Source organism: Monodon monoceros, unplaced genomic scaffold, assembly GCF_005190385.1.
Source record: "Monodon monoceros isolate NGI ecotype Baffin Bay Population unplaced genomic scaffold, NGI_Narwhal_1 Super_Scaffold_6, whole genome shotgun sequence".
NCBI classification, from domain to species: domain Eukaryota; kingdom Metazoa; phylum Chordata; class Mammalia; order Artiodactyla; family Monodontidae; genus Monodon; species Monodon monoceros.
In genome coordinates, this window is record NW_021703783.1 from 52,531,780 (window position 1) to 52,545,370 (window position 13,591).

Sequence of the window (13,591 nt, forward strand, 5' to 3'; positions counted from 1 at the left end):
TCCCCTCTCCCCGCACACCCCAAAACAATGGTCTCTTGATTCTTAAGCAAGTCCAGACTTTTTCCCAGACTCCCTCCCGGCTAGCTGTGGCGCACTAGCCCCCTTCAGGCTATGTTCAAACAGCCAACCCCAGTCCTCTCCCTGGTATGTAACCTCTGAAGCCCCAGCCTCAGCTCCCAGCTCCCACCCGTCCCGGCAGGTGAGCAGACAAGCCTCTCAGGCTGGCGAGTACTAGTTGGCACCAATCCTCTATGCAGGAATCCGTCCACTTTGCCCTCCACACCCCTGTTGCTGCACTCTCCTCCATGGCTCCGAAGACTCCCTCCTGCCCACACCCCGTCTCTGCCAGTGAAGGGGCTTCCTAGTGTGTGGAAACATTTCCTCCTTCACAGCTCTCTCCCAGAGGTGCAGGTCCCATCCCTATTCTTTTGTCTCTGTTTTTTCTTTTTTCTTTTGCCCTACCCAGGTACATGGGGAGTTTCTTGCCTTTTGGGAGGTCTGAGGTCTTCTGCCAGCGTTCAGTAGGTGTTCTGTAGGAGCTGTTCCACGTGTAGATGTATTTTTGATGTATCTGTGGGGAGGAAGGTGATCTCCACATCTTACTCCTCCGCCATCTTGAAAGTCCTCTCTCCATTTTCCACTGTTACATTACTTTTCTCTAACAACAAGCACAGAAAGTCTATTTTAACGGGAGGGAACTCCAAGGTCAAATAAATGAGTTAAAGATTCAAGACAATTCCACTACACATTCTTAAAATGAACTTGCCTTTCTTCTTTTTTTTTAAATTTATTTTGGGCTGCATCGGGTCTTAGTTGCAGCATGCGGGATCTTCATTGCTGCATGCAGGTTTCTCTGTAGTTGTGGCACGTGGGTATTTCCTGTTTAGTTATGGCACGTGGGTTCCAGGGCAGGTGGGCTCTGTAGTTTGTGGCTCGTGGGCTCTAGTGGAGGCTCGCGAGCTCAGCAATTGTGGAGCGCAGGCTTAGCTGCCCCTCAGCATGTGGGATCTTAGTTCCCTGACCCGGGATTGAACCTGTGTCCCCTGCATTGCAAGGCAGATTCTTTACCACTGGGCCACCAGGGAAATCCCGAATTGTCTTTCTTAAAGTAAGTTTTATGAGTAAGAGCTGACGAGTTTTAAAGAAATACAAGAAATTAGAATTTAGTTGATCCTTTAAGCCCCAAAGAAACTCAAGGAATCAAAAAATAGGCTATATTTCCTCATTTCATGCAGTTCATTAATCTTTGCATCCAGAATATTACAAAGTTCCTCCCAGGAAAGAATTGTGTTAGCATTATACTGTTGCAGGAAGGGGGACCCCTTCCAGGCCCTGAGAGTGGGCTTCTGCCTAACACTTGGAAATGAATTGTCCCGAGAAGACACACAAGCTGACAAAGCAAGAGATTTTATTGGGAAGGGGCACCCAGTTGGAGAGCAGCAGGGTAAGGGAACCCAGGAGGACTGCTCTGCCATGTGGTTCGCAGTCTTGGGTTTTATGGTGATGGAATTAGTTTCCAGGTTGTCTCTGGCCAATCATTTTGACTCAGGGTCCTTCCTGGTGGCATGCGCATCACTCAGCCAAGATGGATTCCAGCGAGAAAGATTCTGGGAGGACATAAGGACTGACGTCTCCTTTTGACCTCTCCCGAATTCTTCCAGTTGGTGGTGGTTTGTTAGTCCTGGGTTCCTTACCAGGACCTCCTGTTATTAAGATAACTCATGCAAGTGGTTACGATAGTGTCTGGCCAGGGCGGGCAGTTTCAGTCAGTGTTTCCCCTAACAATACTTTCTCACATTTCCATAGAAATTTGTAACTGACAATCACAAACAATGTGTCACTTGATCCACCCAATACCTTTTGAGTTAGTCAAGGTCACACAACTCATGAGTGACAGTGTCAGATCTTCAAAGTAACTTGGTATTTCTGAAAAGGAAGTATCTAAGAAGCGCCATAACCTCAGTTAAATAGAGTTTTTAATCCCATTCATGGCCATTGAATTTCTGACAAAGCTCTTCATGATTCATTTTTCTTTTCCCGTCTAATGTGGGCTGTCAGGTCCCTATCTTGGCCTTTCCCAGCTTTCTGTGGTTTCAGTCTCAGCCTGTCCATACCTTGGGGTCTGACCAATACTGACATAGGCAGGACATAGTATTCATATCGTTTTATATCCACAGCGGCTTAGCAGGGATCTGATGCAACAGATGGATTCTGACACGCTTTTGACCTTTCAAGCCCTAAGACTCCTGCCCCTTCATCTTTCCAAGTTGTTCCAGTGCAGTTGACCAGATAACCTGATCAGCACCCTCCTGCCAGCTTCCTGCTGAGGACAAGATGCTGCCACGGAGACCCAGCTCACCAGTGGGAATCCAGGCTTTTGTGGACAGATCTCTGAAAATCATGCTTGCCACACCTGTCCCTAGGGTTTGAATTACATTCTAGATCCTCCCTCCCCTCCCTCTTCAAAACTGCCATGTCACAGCCTCTCAATGACTTCCAGAATGCTCTGTACCTTCCTGACCTCAATCCCCGAAGTTAGGTCAGTTTTACAAGCCCTGTACACCTCAGTTCCAAATTTCATGTTTCCCTGATGACCCCGAGACATGAAACCTCACAAAACTTACATATTAGCCTAAGTAATGATATATGATGCCAATGAAAACACAATTAAAACAAAGTAAAGTCAATGGCTTCTGACTGACTGACTTCCTTTGCTACTTGCTCTCTCTTCCTATTCTCCTAGAAGGGGAAAATTCTTCAGATCAAAAAAAACTAAAGAGAACTTGTCATGGTGAGAAAGCTACTATGATTCATTGATTTATTCAATGAAAATAGCATTAATAATAATAGTTACTCTTGACAAAGCATTTTCTCTCTCTTCCAAGCATTTTACATGCATTTTTAAAAATGTAATCCTCCCGATGACCTTACAGTTCCCATTTTACAGATGAAAACAAAGAGGCTTGAAGATAGTCAATAACATTCCTAAAGTTTTGCAGGTAATGAAATCTAGGTCTAGCTGAATCCTGAAGAAGAGCTCTTAACCATAGCACATGTTCACTGGTTACTCATTAGTATTATTTTACACCAACCTATTACACATCCCTGAGGGTGGTCATACCCAGGATGTCAATGGTTCTCTGATGTGGCTTTACATCTGCAGCTCTGATCATAATGGCACTTTCACCTTTGATCTTTCATCACCATCTGCCCAAAAGAAGCCTTGTCATGGGGTTGCCAGACTCTCATTCTAGGTAAAGAGAGCAAGATAAGAAACTCTTGCCTTTGTATTTTCTCCTGTGAGCCCAACAGGGTTCAGGACATGATACCCCAAAATATGCCACCTTGATGTATTGAATATTTCACGCTGAAGGAACTTGAGAAAAAGCATTTGCAGAAAAGACTTTCTGACCTTCTCCTGAAGCAGGTCACATAACCAGAGGAAAGGAGCATTCTAGTCTTTGATGACAAGGAACTCAGAGGGGAATCTGAACAGCAGCAGGCCTTGCTAAGCGTCCCATCATTTACTACACTTTTCCATCCTTCACCAAATCTAGCATAAAAACACTCAGGTTTTACTGCTTCTTCAGGTCTTTATTTTCCTTTGAAGGTCCCTGTGTCACATATAATTTAAATAAACGTATGCTTTTCTCTTGTTAATCTGTCTTTTGTTACGGGATCCCAGTCAAGAGTTTAAAATGATAGAGAAAAAAGATATTTTTTGGGACTTCCCTGGTGGCACAGTGGTTAAGAATCCACCTGCCAAGGCCAGGGACCAGGGTTCGAGCCCTGGTCTGGGAAGATGCCACAGAGCGACTAAGCCTGTGCGCCACAGCTACTCAGCCTGCGCGCTAGAGCCTGCGAGCCACAACTACTGAGCCTGCTTGCTGCAACTACTGAAGCCCGAGCGCCTAGAGCCTGTGCTCTGCAACAAGAGAAGCCATCGCAATGAGAAGCCCACGCACCACAATGAAGAGCAGCTCCCGCTCACCACAACGAGAGAAAGCCCGCGTGCAGCAACGAGGACCCAACGCAACCAAAAATAAATAAATTAAATATATATATAATAAATAATGCTGCCTTTAAAAAAGAGAAGATATTTTCCTTCTCTATAAGCATTCAGATGCCGATTGAATTCCAGACAGACCAAGATTACCTCAATCCTCCCCAATTCTTTTTTTTTTTTTTTTTACATCTTTATTGGAGTATAATTGCTTTACAATGCTGTGTTAGTTTCTGCTTATAACAAAGTGAATCAGTTATACATATACATATGTTCCCATATCTCTTCGCTCTTGCGTCTCCCTCCCCCCCCCCCCCCCCATTCCCCCCCTCCCCGCGGTCACAAAGCACCGAGCTGATCTCCCTGTGCTATGCGGCTGCTAATCCTCCCCAATTCTTTCAACCAACTATCTATTCAGTATAACTATTTAATAATGGTTAACATAAAATTTTAGTGAAAAATAAAAGAAGACAATAAAACTAAAAAGGAAAGACATTCTTTTTAGTAGCTGTACAATGATTTTTTTTTTTTTTTATGGGGAAGCCTGACTTTGTTGGAAATGATTGATAAAAACTTTAGACTGGAAGAAGCAGATCAGGGAATGGGGATCGAGTCTCACCCACTGGTATTCAGCTACTACCCAACAATCAAAATAATGACCTCTGATTGTTGTCAAGGACTAAACCGATGCCTTTACATAAACTATTTCACTTAACAGTACTGCTGTGGGAGCATTAAATAAAGTAGTTGAGATGGAAGCCCCAGACAACTAACCCTTTCTGCCCTTGACACTCGCAATTGTGCCCCCACTATATACCCCAAAGCCAGTAGAATTAATCGCATTATATCCATTATCCATGTTTATGTTAGTGATCATGAGAAGTCCCAGACTCACACCACTGGAGCATTTAAGCAGCGCTCTTAATCCCCTCTCCTCGAGCACGAGGAAACAACGAGGGAAGAAAAAGTCTCTTGCCTCTTAGGCAGTTCCAGACTTTTCCCCGGACTCCCTCCCGGCCAGCCGTGGCGCACTAACCCCCTTCAGGCTGTGTTCATGCCGCCAACCCCAGTCCTCTCCCTGCGCTCCGACCGAAGCCCGAGCCTCAGCTCCCAGCCCCTCCCGCCCCGGCGGGTGAGCAGACAAGCCTCTCGGGATGGTGAGTGCCGGTCGGCCCTGATCCTCTGTGCGGGAATCTCCCCGTTTTGCCCTCCGCACCCCTGTTGCTGTGCACTCCTCCGCGGCTTCGAAGCTCCCCCCTCCGCCTCCCACAGTCTACGCCCGCGAAGGGGCTTCTAGTGTGTGGGAACCTTTCCTCCTTCACAGCTCCCTCCCACTGGTGCCGGTCCCGTCCCTATTCTTTTGTCTCTGTTTATTCTTTTTTCTTTTGCCCTACCCAGGTACGTGGGGGGTTTCTTGCCTTTTGGGAGGTCTGAGGTCTTCTGCCAGCGTTCAGTAGGTGTTCTGTAGGAGTTGTTCCACGTGTAGATGTATTTCTGGTGTATCTGTGGGGAGGAAGGTGATCTCCGCGTCTTACTCTTCCGCCATCTTCCCGGAAGCCCGTTCAGAGGCCTGAGCAGTGGGAGCTGCAGTCCTGACGCCGGCAGAGGCCTGAGGCCCAGTCGGTCCTCAGCAGGGAGTGGCAGGATGGGCAGTGGGGCGCTTTCAGCACCGTCTGCGGCCTCGGGTTGAGGCGCAGTAACTTCGGGAGCTGTAGCAGTCCGTTCACCGTGAAATTCCTCTGAGTGACTACTTTCTGAAGGCTGGACACCCGTTGTGTCTTTCCCCTTCTTAACAAGCTTAGAGTTCATTACCGGTTCATGAACCATCATGAGTACACCCTTGTGTATCCCCATGACTTCCTTGTCCTCATTCTCCCTATCCTACTTACTTGGCCAAATCAAAGCCTGCTAAACGTAACTGTCTGTCTCTTCTCTCTATATTTTCACCCACAGCTCAATGTGGATAGAGACAAACACTCAACTACACCAACTGGTGTTCCATAATTTCATGACCTTGGACTTCAAGTGGGCCCTTAAAGTTGCCTGGTAATCTACATTGCACTCTCCTGATCCATCCATTCTTCTGCTTCTCGCAAGCCTCCAACACTCCCTGAACCTCACTCTCAGCTTTCTATTTCACTGAGAAAACTTTAAACAACCAGTTAAAATTTCCAAAAGTTCTCACCACCACATTTACTCAGCTACCAACATCAGAACCCACATAGTCTACCTTCCTACCTGTTAACAAAGATAAATTTTTTGTGCACCTGCCTAAAGCCAATTCCTCTGTGTCCTCAGTTCATCTCTCTTTCTTACTCATAGAAGTACTCTGAAGTTCTTTCCTCTCTCTCCTATATCATGTATTGTTTTACTCTTAGATCATTTCTACTAATATGTAAACATGCTACTTCTCCCATCTTAAAAGCAACAACTAAAAAAATTTAAAACTTCTTTTGATGTCATATCCTGACATCTACCCCTTTCTTTGTTCTCCTTTGCAAAAAAAAAAAAAAACTTCTAAAAAGAGTTATCCATGTTTATTGTCTCCAATGTCTCTCTTAATCCCATTCTAATCAGGCTTTTACCCTCACCCTCCAACTGAATTTCTCTTGTCCAAGGTCTGCAATGGTTTCCATGTTCCTAAATCCAGTGTTCAGTTCTCAGTCCTCATTTGACCAGACTTAACTGCATTTAATACAGTTTATTCCTGAAATGTTTTCTTCACTTGGCTTTCAAGACATATCATTTTTTAGGTTGTCCTTTTATTTCACTGGCCATTTCTTTTCAGTCTCTTTTGTTCGTCTCTCCCCAGCCTCTTAAAGATAGTGTGCCTTAAGACTCAATACTTTGCTTTCCTTCTCTTCATTATATAAACTCATGACCTTCATAAGTTCAGCTGGTATTAGGTCTTTAAATACCTGCTCTACCTTCAACTCCTAAATTTACATCAGCCGCCCAGAGTTCTCTCTCAACTCCAGACTGATATACCCAATAACCTACTCAGCATCTCCACTTTGAAATCTAATGGACTCCTTAAACTTAACCTTTAAAATTGAATTTCTAGTTTTTCACCCAAAACCTGCTACCTCCAGTTTCCCCATCTCAGGTGATGACAACTTCATCTGTTTAGTTGCTCAGCTAAAAAATTAGAGATATTCTTGACTCATTTTGCTCCAACCACACTGGAGTGCTGGCTCTTCTTTTACCATTCAAGGCAAGTTTCCATTTTAGAGCCTTTGCAAAAATGTTCCCTTTGCCTAGAATCCTCTCTTAGCTCTTACAAGTGCTTCCTCAATTGTTATCTCCTCAATGAAGCCAATTATAATTACTCCATTTAAACCTCTAGCCCATTTGCTTTGTCCCACCTATAGTTTTCCCAGTTCCCCCATTCCTTTTTACCTTTTTCCCATAGCACCAATCACCTTCTAACATACGATGCAATTTACTAACATATTATGTATTTCGTTTATTATCTGTCTCCCCTTTGCTAAATTCTAAATTCCTCAAGGGCAGGGATCCTTGTTTGTTTCGTTCACAAATGTATCTCAAGTGCCTGGAACAGCACCAGGCACATGGTAGGTGCTGCAGTAAGTATTTCTTGAGTGAAAGAATAAACTCTCACCACAATATTATGAGGAAGGCACAATTCTTTATCAGATGAGGAAACTGAAGCTTAGAGAATATGAGGGTCACACTACTTGTAATGGCAGGACCAAGATTCCAATCCAAGCCTCTCTCCCTAGAGTTCCCACTCACTATTCCATACCAAATGGTGTTTGCCCAAAGTGGCCAGAGGACAAAGGGGATACAAAGACGAAGGATGCCATGGGGAGTTGAGGGAGAAAGGGAAATAAACCTTTGTGTGCCAAGCTAAACAATTTGGGCTACTTTCCACAGAAGAAGCTCTGAAGTAAATGGCTACATAGTTACATCCATATTTTGGAGAGATAACTCAGACAGCTACCAAATGGAACACTGGAAACCAACAAATCACCAGCAGAGAGAAACACCAATTTTAATGGGTCTTAATCCAACTCTAATATTTCCACAGCTAAAAATGACTCTCCTTATACTAATTCATTAGTCCATGGTTCATTTAATCTGGTCCCCACTTTAGAAAAAGTCTGACACAGCATAAATAGTTATGAAATTATACTTTATTCATATATATTAAATATTGATAAACAAACATATTACTTTCCATTTGGGTACAGTCACAATTGTCAGCAATATTCTGAAGCACCAGGCATGAGATGAGATGAGATGCTATGTTTTTATCACGGGACAAGTCATATCGCCTGACACACTCAAGTGCTGTCTGACATGCCATCATAGTGGTGGCTCAGAAGGCATAGTCTCAAATAGGCAGCAACTGGATGGCATCATTTCATTTATCAGCATTCATTATATCATCAAGTGAAATAAATGCACAACCCACAGGGTCTTGCTTAGGTCAGCTGCCTAGTTGGTCCCTGAGATAAAGCCTTGTAATCACATAGACTTGCCTAGTGAGTCAGAAAAAAAAAAGGGTCAAGTGAAATAGTCACAGGATACAGGAATTATAAATAACACATAAATTAATAGATACTCATTTTCATGACATAAAAGTTACTATTATAAATACTTTGATTGATAAGTCTAAATATATATTCCCCATATAAATAATGTAAAATATTAAATATTAATAAATAGATTTAGATTTAAAAATTCAAATATTGCAGGCAGGATTATTTCGACGCTCTCTGGCCTCGAAACAGATTCTGACTTCTCCTCCGCTTTCTGAGGTTAGATCTTGGCGACAGGTCCTTCATCACTTTGATGAGTTCACTTATGGCTTTGCGCTGGATCTGCAGATCATCTACCTATTGGGAAAGAAAACAGCAAAATTAATTTCAGGCATACAAATCATTAGGATATTCTGCTGTCATGGTCAAAGAAAGTAGAAGTATTCCTTTAAAATAAATTATTTTCACTAGCAATATATTACCTTAATATGTAATGTTGGTTTCTTCAGTGATTAAGACTAAAATTATAATTAAATTGCTAGTTGTGCTGTAACATGGTGGGACACATTACATATCCTTTAATTTACCACTACAGAATTCTGAAAATTATATAGCAGAAAGAGCCCTGAAGTAGTGACAAAAAAATGTGTGTTTGAATTCTGTGTGTACAATACATGTGACTTTAGTCACTTAACCTCTCCAAATCTCTGTTTTCTCCTCTGAATGATGAGGAGATTGTTTAGACAACCTCTAGGCTCTCTACCACTTCTATCACTTTGTACTTAATCTTTGCTATAAGTATCAAATGAGTTACTATAGCCAATGGCTCTCACCTTTGGTGTGTAGAAGAATAACCTGGAGACCTAATGAAGAACTCAGACACCCAGGTGTATGAATTCAGGCTAGGCCTGGGCCATTGTGTAGTTACTAACACCACCAGGTGATTCAGGCACCACCAAAGTTTGAAAACCACTGGTATAGGTTCAGTACTTTGTAAACACCAAGTCCAAGTCAGATGAAAATCATTAATTTTTAATTTCCCCCAAATTAGGTCAGTCTCATCATTTCCATAATGGGATTAAAAATAAACACCGATCATATTTACATGGCAATAATCAATTACTGGTATATAACACTTAAAATTAGGAATGAAAGCAAATTTCCTGGTACCCTGCCTTCCATTCCAGCAAATTGAACTATTTTCTCACTCTACCCAATAGGACCATTTAGGTGAAGTCATGCTTCATAAAATGAGGACCATTTACTTTTATCTTTGCTCTGCCACTAGATGTCTTTCTAAAGCTGGAAACACTGCAGCCACCTTGCCACATTTCGGAGAATGACTAGGCTACAGGACTAAAAGGCATAACATGCCTTAAATACGTTCGCAATTGAGCAAAAAAAGACAATGGTTGAGAGCTCACTCAGGACTGCCCATTGTGAAGCAGGAGGCTTGGAGCTTCCAGAAGGATGGGACCAACAGTTGTTTTTTTTTTCAAGGCCCAGTTACAGCAGAATAGAAAAGTTTCTACCGGGTGTGTGTTTACAAGTGATAAATTGAACTTTCCAGTGTTCAAAGCATCACCAAGAAACTAAGAGACTCATCCAGGACTGAACAGCAAGCCAGAGGCAGCACTGGGCTAGGAATAAGTGCTTTTTCATTCTCTAGCCTGCAACCAATGGATATCTGCTGAACACCGGAAAACATTACCAGTGGAAGTAGTAATGATCTTATAATTTTTCCAAGCCACTCTCATACCATCGAACATACTGGAGACTAGAGCAATCTTGAAGAGCAGCACTTATTTCATTTCCTAGAAGCTTATGTGAGATTGCTGAGAGGCAGACCCAGTTATAGGGAGAGCTGGGCACAAATCCTGAGAGCACAAGTCATAACGGGACCCCTCCTCTTCTCATTCAAGCCTATTTATACCAAAGCCAACCCCCCCGCCCCCCAAAAAATCTGGAGGCCTTTGTCTCTTAGATGAAATTTTGGAAAATGTGACGTCTTTATGCTTCAAAGTTATTTTTCACCTTCTAGAAACCATAACTTTAAAGACTCAAGGCAATTTGATAAGATAAAGCTGAGGAGCCTAAGGATTTCTCCAGCCAAGATGTTCTAGTATCCAAAAGTTGATAGGACAGTTCTTTCATAAAGTATAAATTCTACCTATTTTCTTTTCTAAAAACAAACACTCTCACCTCTACTTGGGCTGCACAATCTGAGAGGTTGACCAGAGTCTGGCTGTAGGAGGGCCTTTGTCTCCTCAAAGGCCATACCTTTCTCCTAACTCATTCTCATTTTCTGTCCATGGCATTGTAGAATTTTAGAGCAAAGGAGACCACAGAAATTATAGTGAACCCAACAGGCTCCTTTTAAGATGAGGAAACAGCCCCAGCCAGGCCTGTGATTCATCTGAGATCACACATTTCTTTGGTGGCTGAGCTAGGAGCCACCCTCCCACTTCTCCCCCCAACCCTCCCACTGCTCTTTCCATTAAGACATGCAACATCCTATTCAAAGCAAGAGAATTTCCAACACACAAACAAGGGGCAATGGGAGAACTGCTTTTCAATACTCCCCCCACTTCTTCCCTACTTCTTTCTCACTGATTTGTTCATTCACCTATCTTTGTGCTGTAGACATAATTCCAGTATTTTCCCAAATCACAAATTTAAGTGACTCGCATAACTGACTTTGCAAAGCCACCCAAAACACAAACAGAATTGGTAAAGAGGGGTTTTGGCCACAGGTTCATTTCATAGCTTTAACAACTGTACCCAGTAGCTAATTTCTACTTTCTGGGAATGAAGTGCTTTGCAAGAGCCTCTGCAATGAAACCAAAAAAAAAAAAAAGAATTAATATCATCTCACCGGAATTTGAATCAGCTTTTTGAAGTCATCCAGTTTCTCAGAGCTGCCATTTAAGAACTTCTGAAACATGTCCTGCTTGATGATATCCATGCTCCTTTGAATGATCTGGTTACCTTTTAAGTTTTCAAAGAGTTTGAAGTAGAAGGAGACGATTTGGCTCTGAATTATTTTTTTGTCACTCTCCTTGGGAGAAAAAGGCACAAAGAGAAGTTGATGTGAATTTATCCATCAGAAAATAAGCAATAGCAAAATTAGCCAAGTGGAAATGTTCAGCTTACATCTTTCCAATTCTCCAAAATTTCTAAGAAAAGAGGCCCACCACCAGCTACATCTGGGTTACTTGCATTCTGAGAAAACAAAACAAAACAGGAAAAAATTGGTTTACAATCAGTCCATAAATTGCCCTAAAACTGTACTTCAAGTTTTATTGAACTTGGATGCTGACAGTGTTCACTGATTTTCTTTTCAACACTCTGTTTAGTTCTAACAATGTTTTCTCAAAAGCTATCATGTTGGATACAGCCAAAGACTATCATGCTATTTTAGCTTTCTTATTTACTAATATAACTTCACAAATGAACTCAACAAGGCTGATGATATTTCGGTTGTCCCAAATAACTATAGTAAGGGACAGAAAGTATTTTTAGGTCTAGTGAAAAACCCCAGCAAAGCCATCTCACTATAAAATACTGCCCCGCTATGGTACAGGTTTCTATAACCTCTAGCTGTGCCCTCCTATAAGATATTATGTCAGCTTTAAAAGATAGCTCCAGCTGTAATTATAGTAGCTAAATTTTGGACATATAATAAAATATTTAAAATCCAAAAAACTATTTTAATTAACCATAAGTAAAAATTTTAAGAAACTCATAAAATGAAAGAAAAAAATTTTTAAATAGAAAGCAGATTAAACTCCTACAAAAAAATCTCAGCAAATGACTACTCCAAGAGTAATTCACAGACAATCTGGATGGGACAGTAAAATTTTAAAACCACTTTTTGGAGAAAAACACCTGTAAGTGATTTTTTTTTAAGCCAAAGCTTTAAGGACCTCATCTTCTTTAATTGATCAGTTATTTCAAATGACCATTTTTAAAGCTAATCTTGACCTTCCTTTGACTGTCACCATCATAGCAGCCTGAGAAATCAGAAAGAAAGACCTAGTCATTTTTTCAGTATGCATACTACTTGACATCATAATTAAACGGATTCTCATCACAAAATTAGCAATGCTCTAAATTATACCCGTGTTATGCCCATCTTTTGGAGGATTCATGAATCCCCACTGAATCTCCATAGCAAATTGAGCAGAGAGTTAAAGCATTATCTAGATCGTTTAGTCAAAAAAAACATCCAGCCAACAAGAGCCACAATAACACCAAGTCTTCTCAAGATGACTGTGGGCTAGAGATGAGAGCCCATCATAGATACAATTACAAGTTAACATTAAACATCAGTCATTTCAACCACAAGCATTATTAAAAGGTCATACTTACAAAATATTCCTTTAGGTTCTGTATTTCTTTAAAAAATGGGGCCTGGCAGTAAGAGCCAGAAGAACCCAAAATCACGCATAGCTGAAAAGCTAAGAAATAACTGGTATATTTCATTGTTTCGGAGAGAGTTAGGTGAAGTAGTTGTAGCTCCTGTATTAAGTTGATCAGGTCCCAAGGACGTAGCTGATCTCTCTTTTCTAATAGCTGATCTGCAGATGATCAGAAGAATGTACTGTGTCTCCTTTTGCTACTGGTATTTATACCTAGTTGAAGTCTCATCAGGATTACGTATTTTCACAAGTTTTTTAAGATGAGATGGTGACAGATAGAGATGCTAGTTAGTTGGTATTAATAACTATGGTTTTGTGGCATTTTGGTGTTGTAGTTAAGAGTTTCCTTTCAACTCCTTGGGTCTTTTGACGAGGAGACAGACCCATCATGCCCACCTGTGCCATTCTTGTGGGATACTTTGAAAGCACTTTCACTTCACACCATCCAGGGATTGGAAATTTTTGTGCACCTCCTCCTTTTGCTCTTGTAAAATGTTGATTCCTCATCCAGAGATTACATTGATCATTCGTTTGTGGTCGGAAGCAAGTAAAAAAGGAAATTCTAGGGGCTCTCAAACCTTTACAAAGGGGGTGCCTCTTAAAATTTTTCTTGCAAATGACCAGAAATCAAGGAAAATAATGTGGTTAGAAAACCAGTGTGG

The 13,591-nt window shown here is 41.7% G+C and overlaps 1 protein-coding gene across 1 annotated transcript; it reads right to left on the bottom strand.

Moving 5' to 3' along the window:
* Positions 1–8,143: 8,143 nt before the first annotated feature.
* IFNG (interferon gamma) lies at positions 8,144–13,075 on the bottom strand. The gene is made up of 4 exons (XM_029205396.1): positions 12,880–13,075; positions 11,662–11,730; positions 11,384–11,566; positions 8,144–8,865 (listed from the first exon to the last, which is right to left on the bottom strand). The coding sequence occupies exons 1-4, from the start codon at positions 12,991–12,993 to the stop codon at positions 8,731–8,733; spliced, it is 501 nt and encodes a 166-aa protein (XP_029061229.1). The 5' UTR covers positions 12,994–13,075; the 3' UTR covers positions 8,144–8,730.
* Between the last annotated feature and the right edge of the window lie 516 nt (positions 13,076–13,591).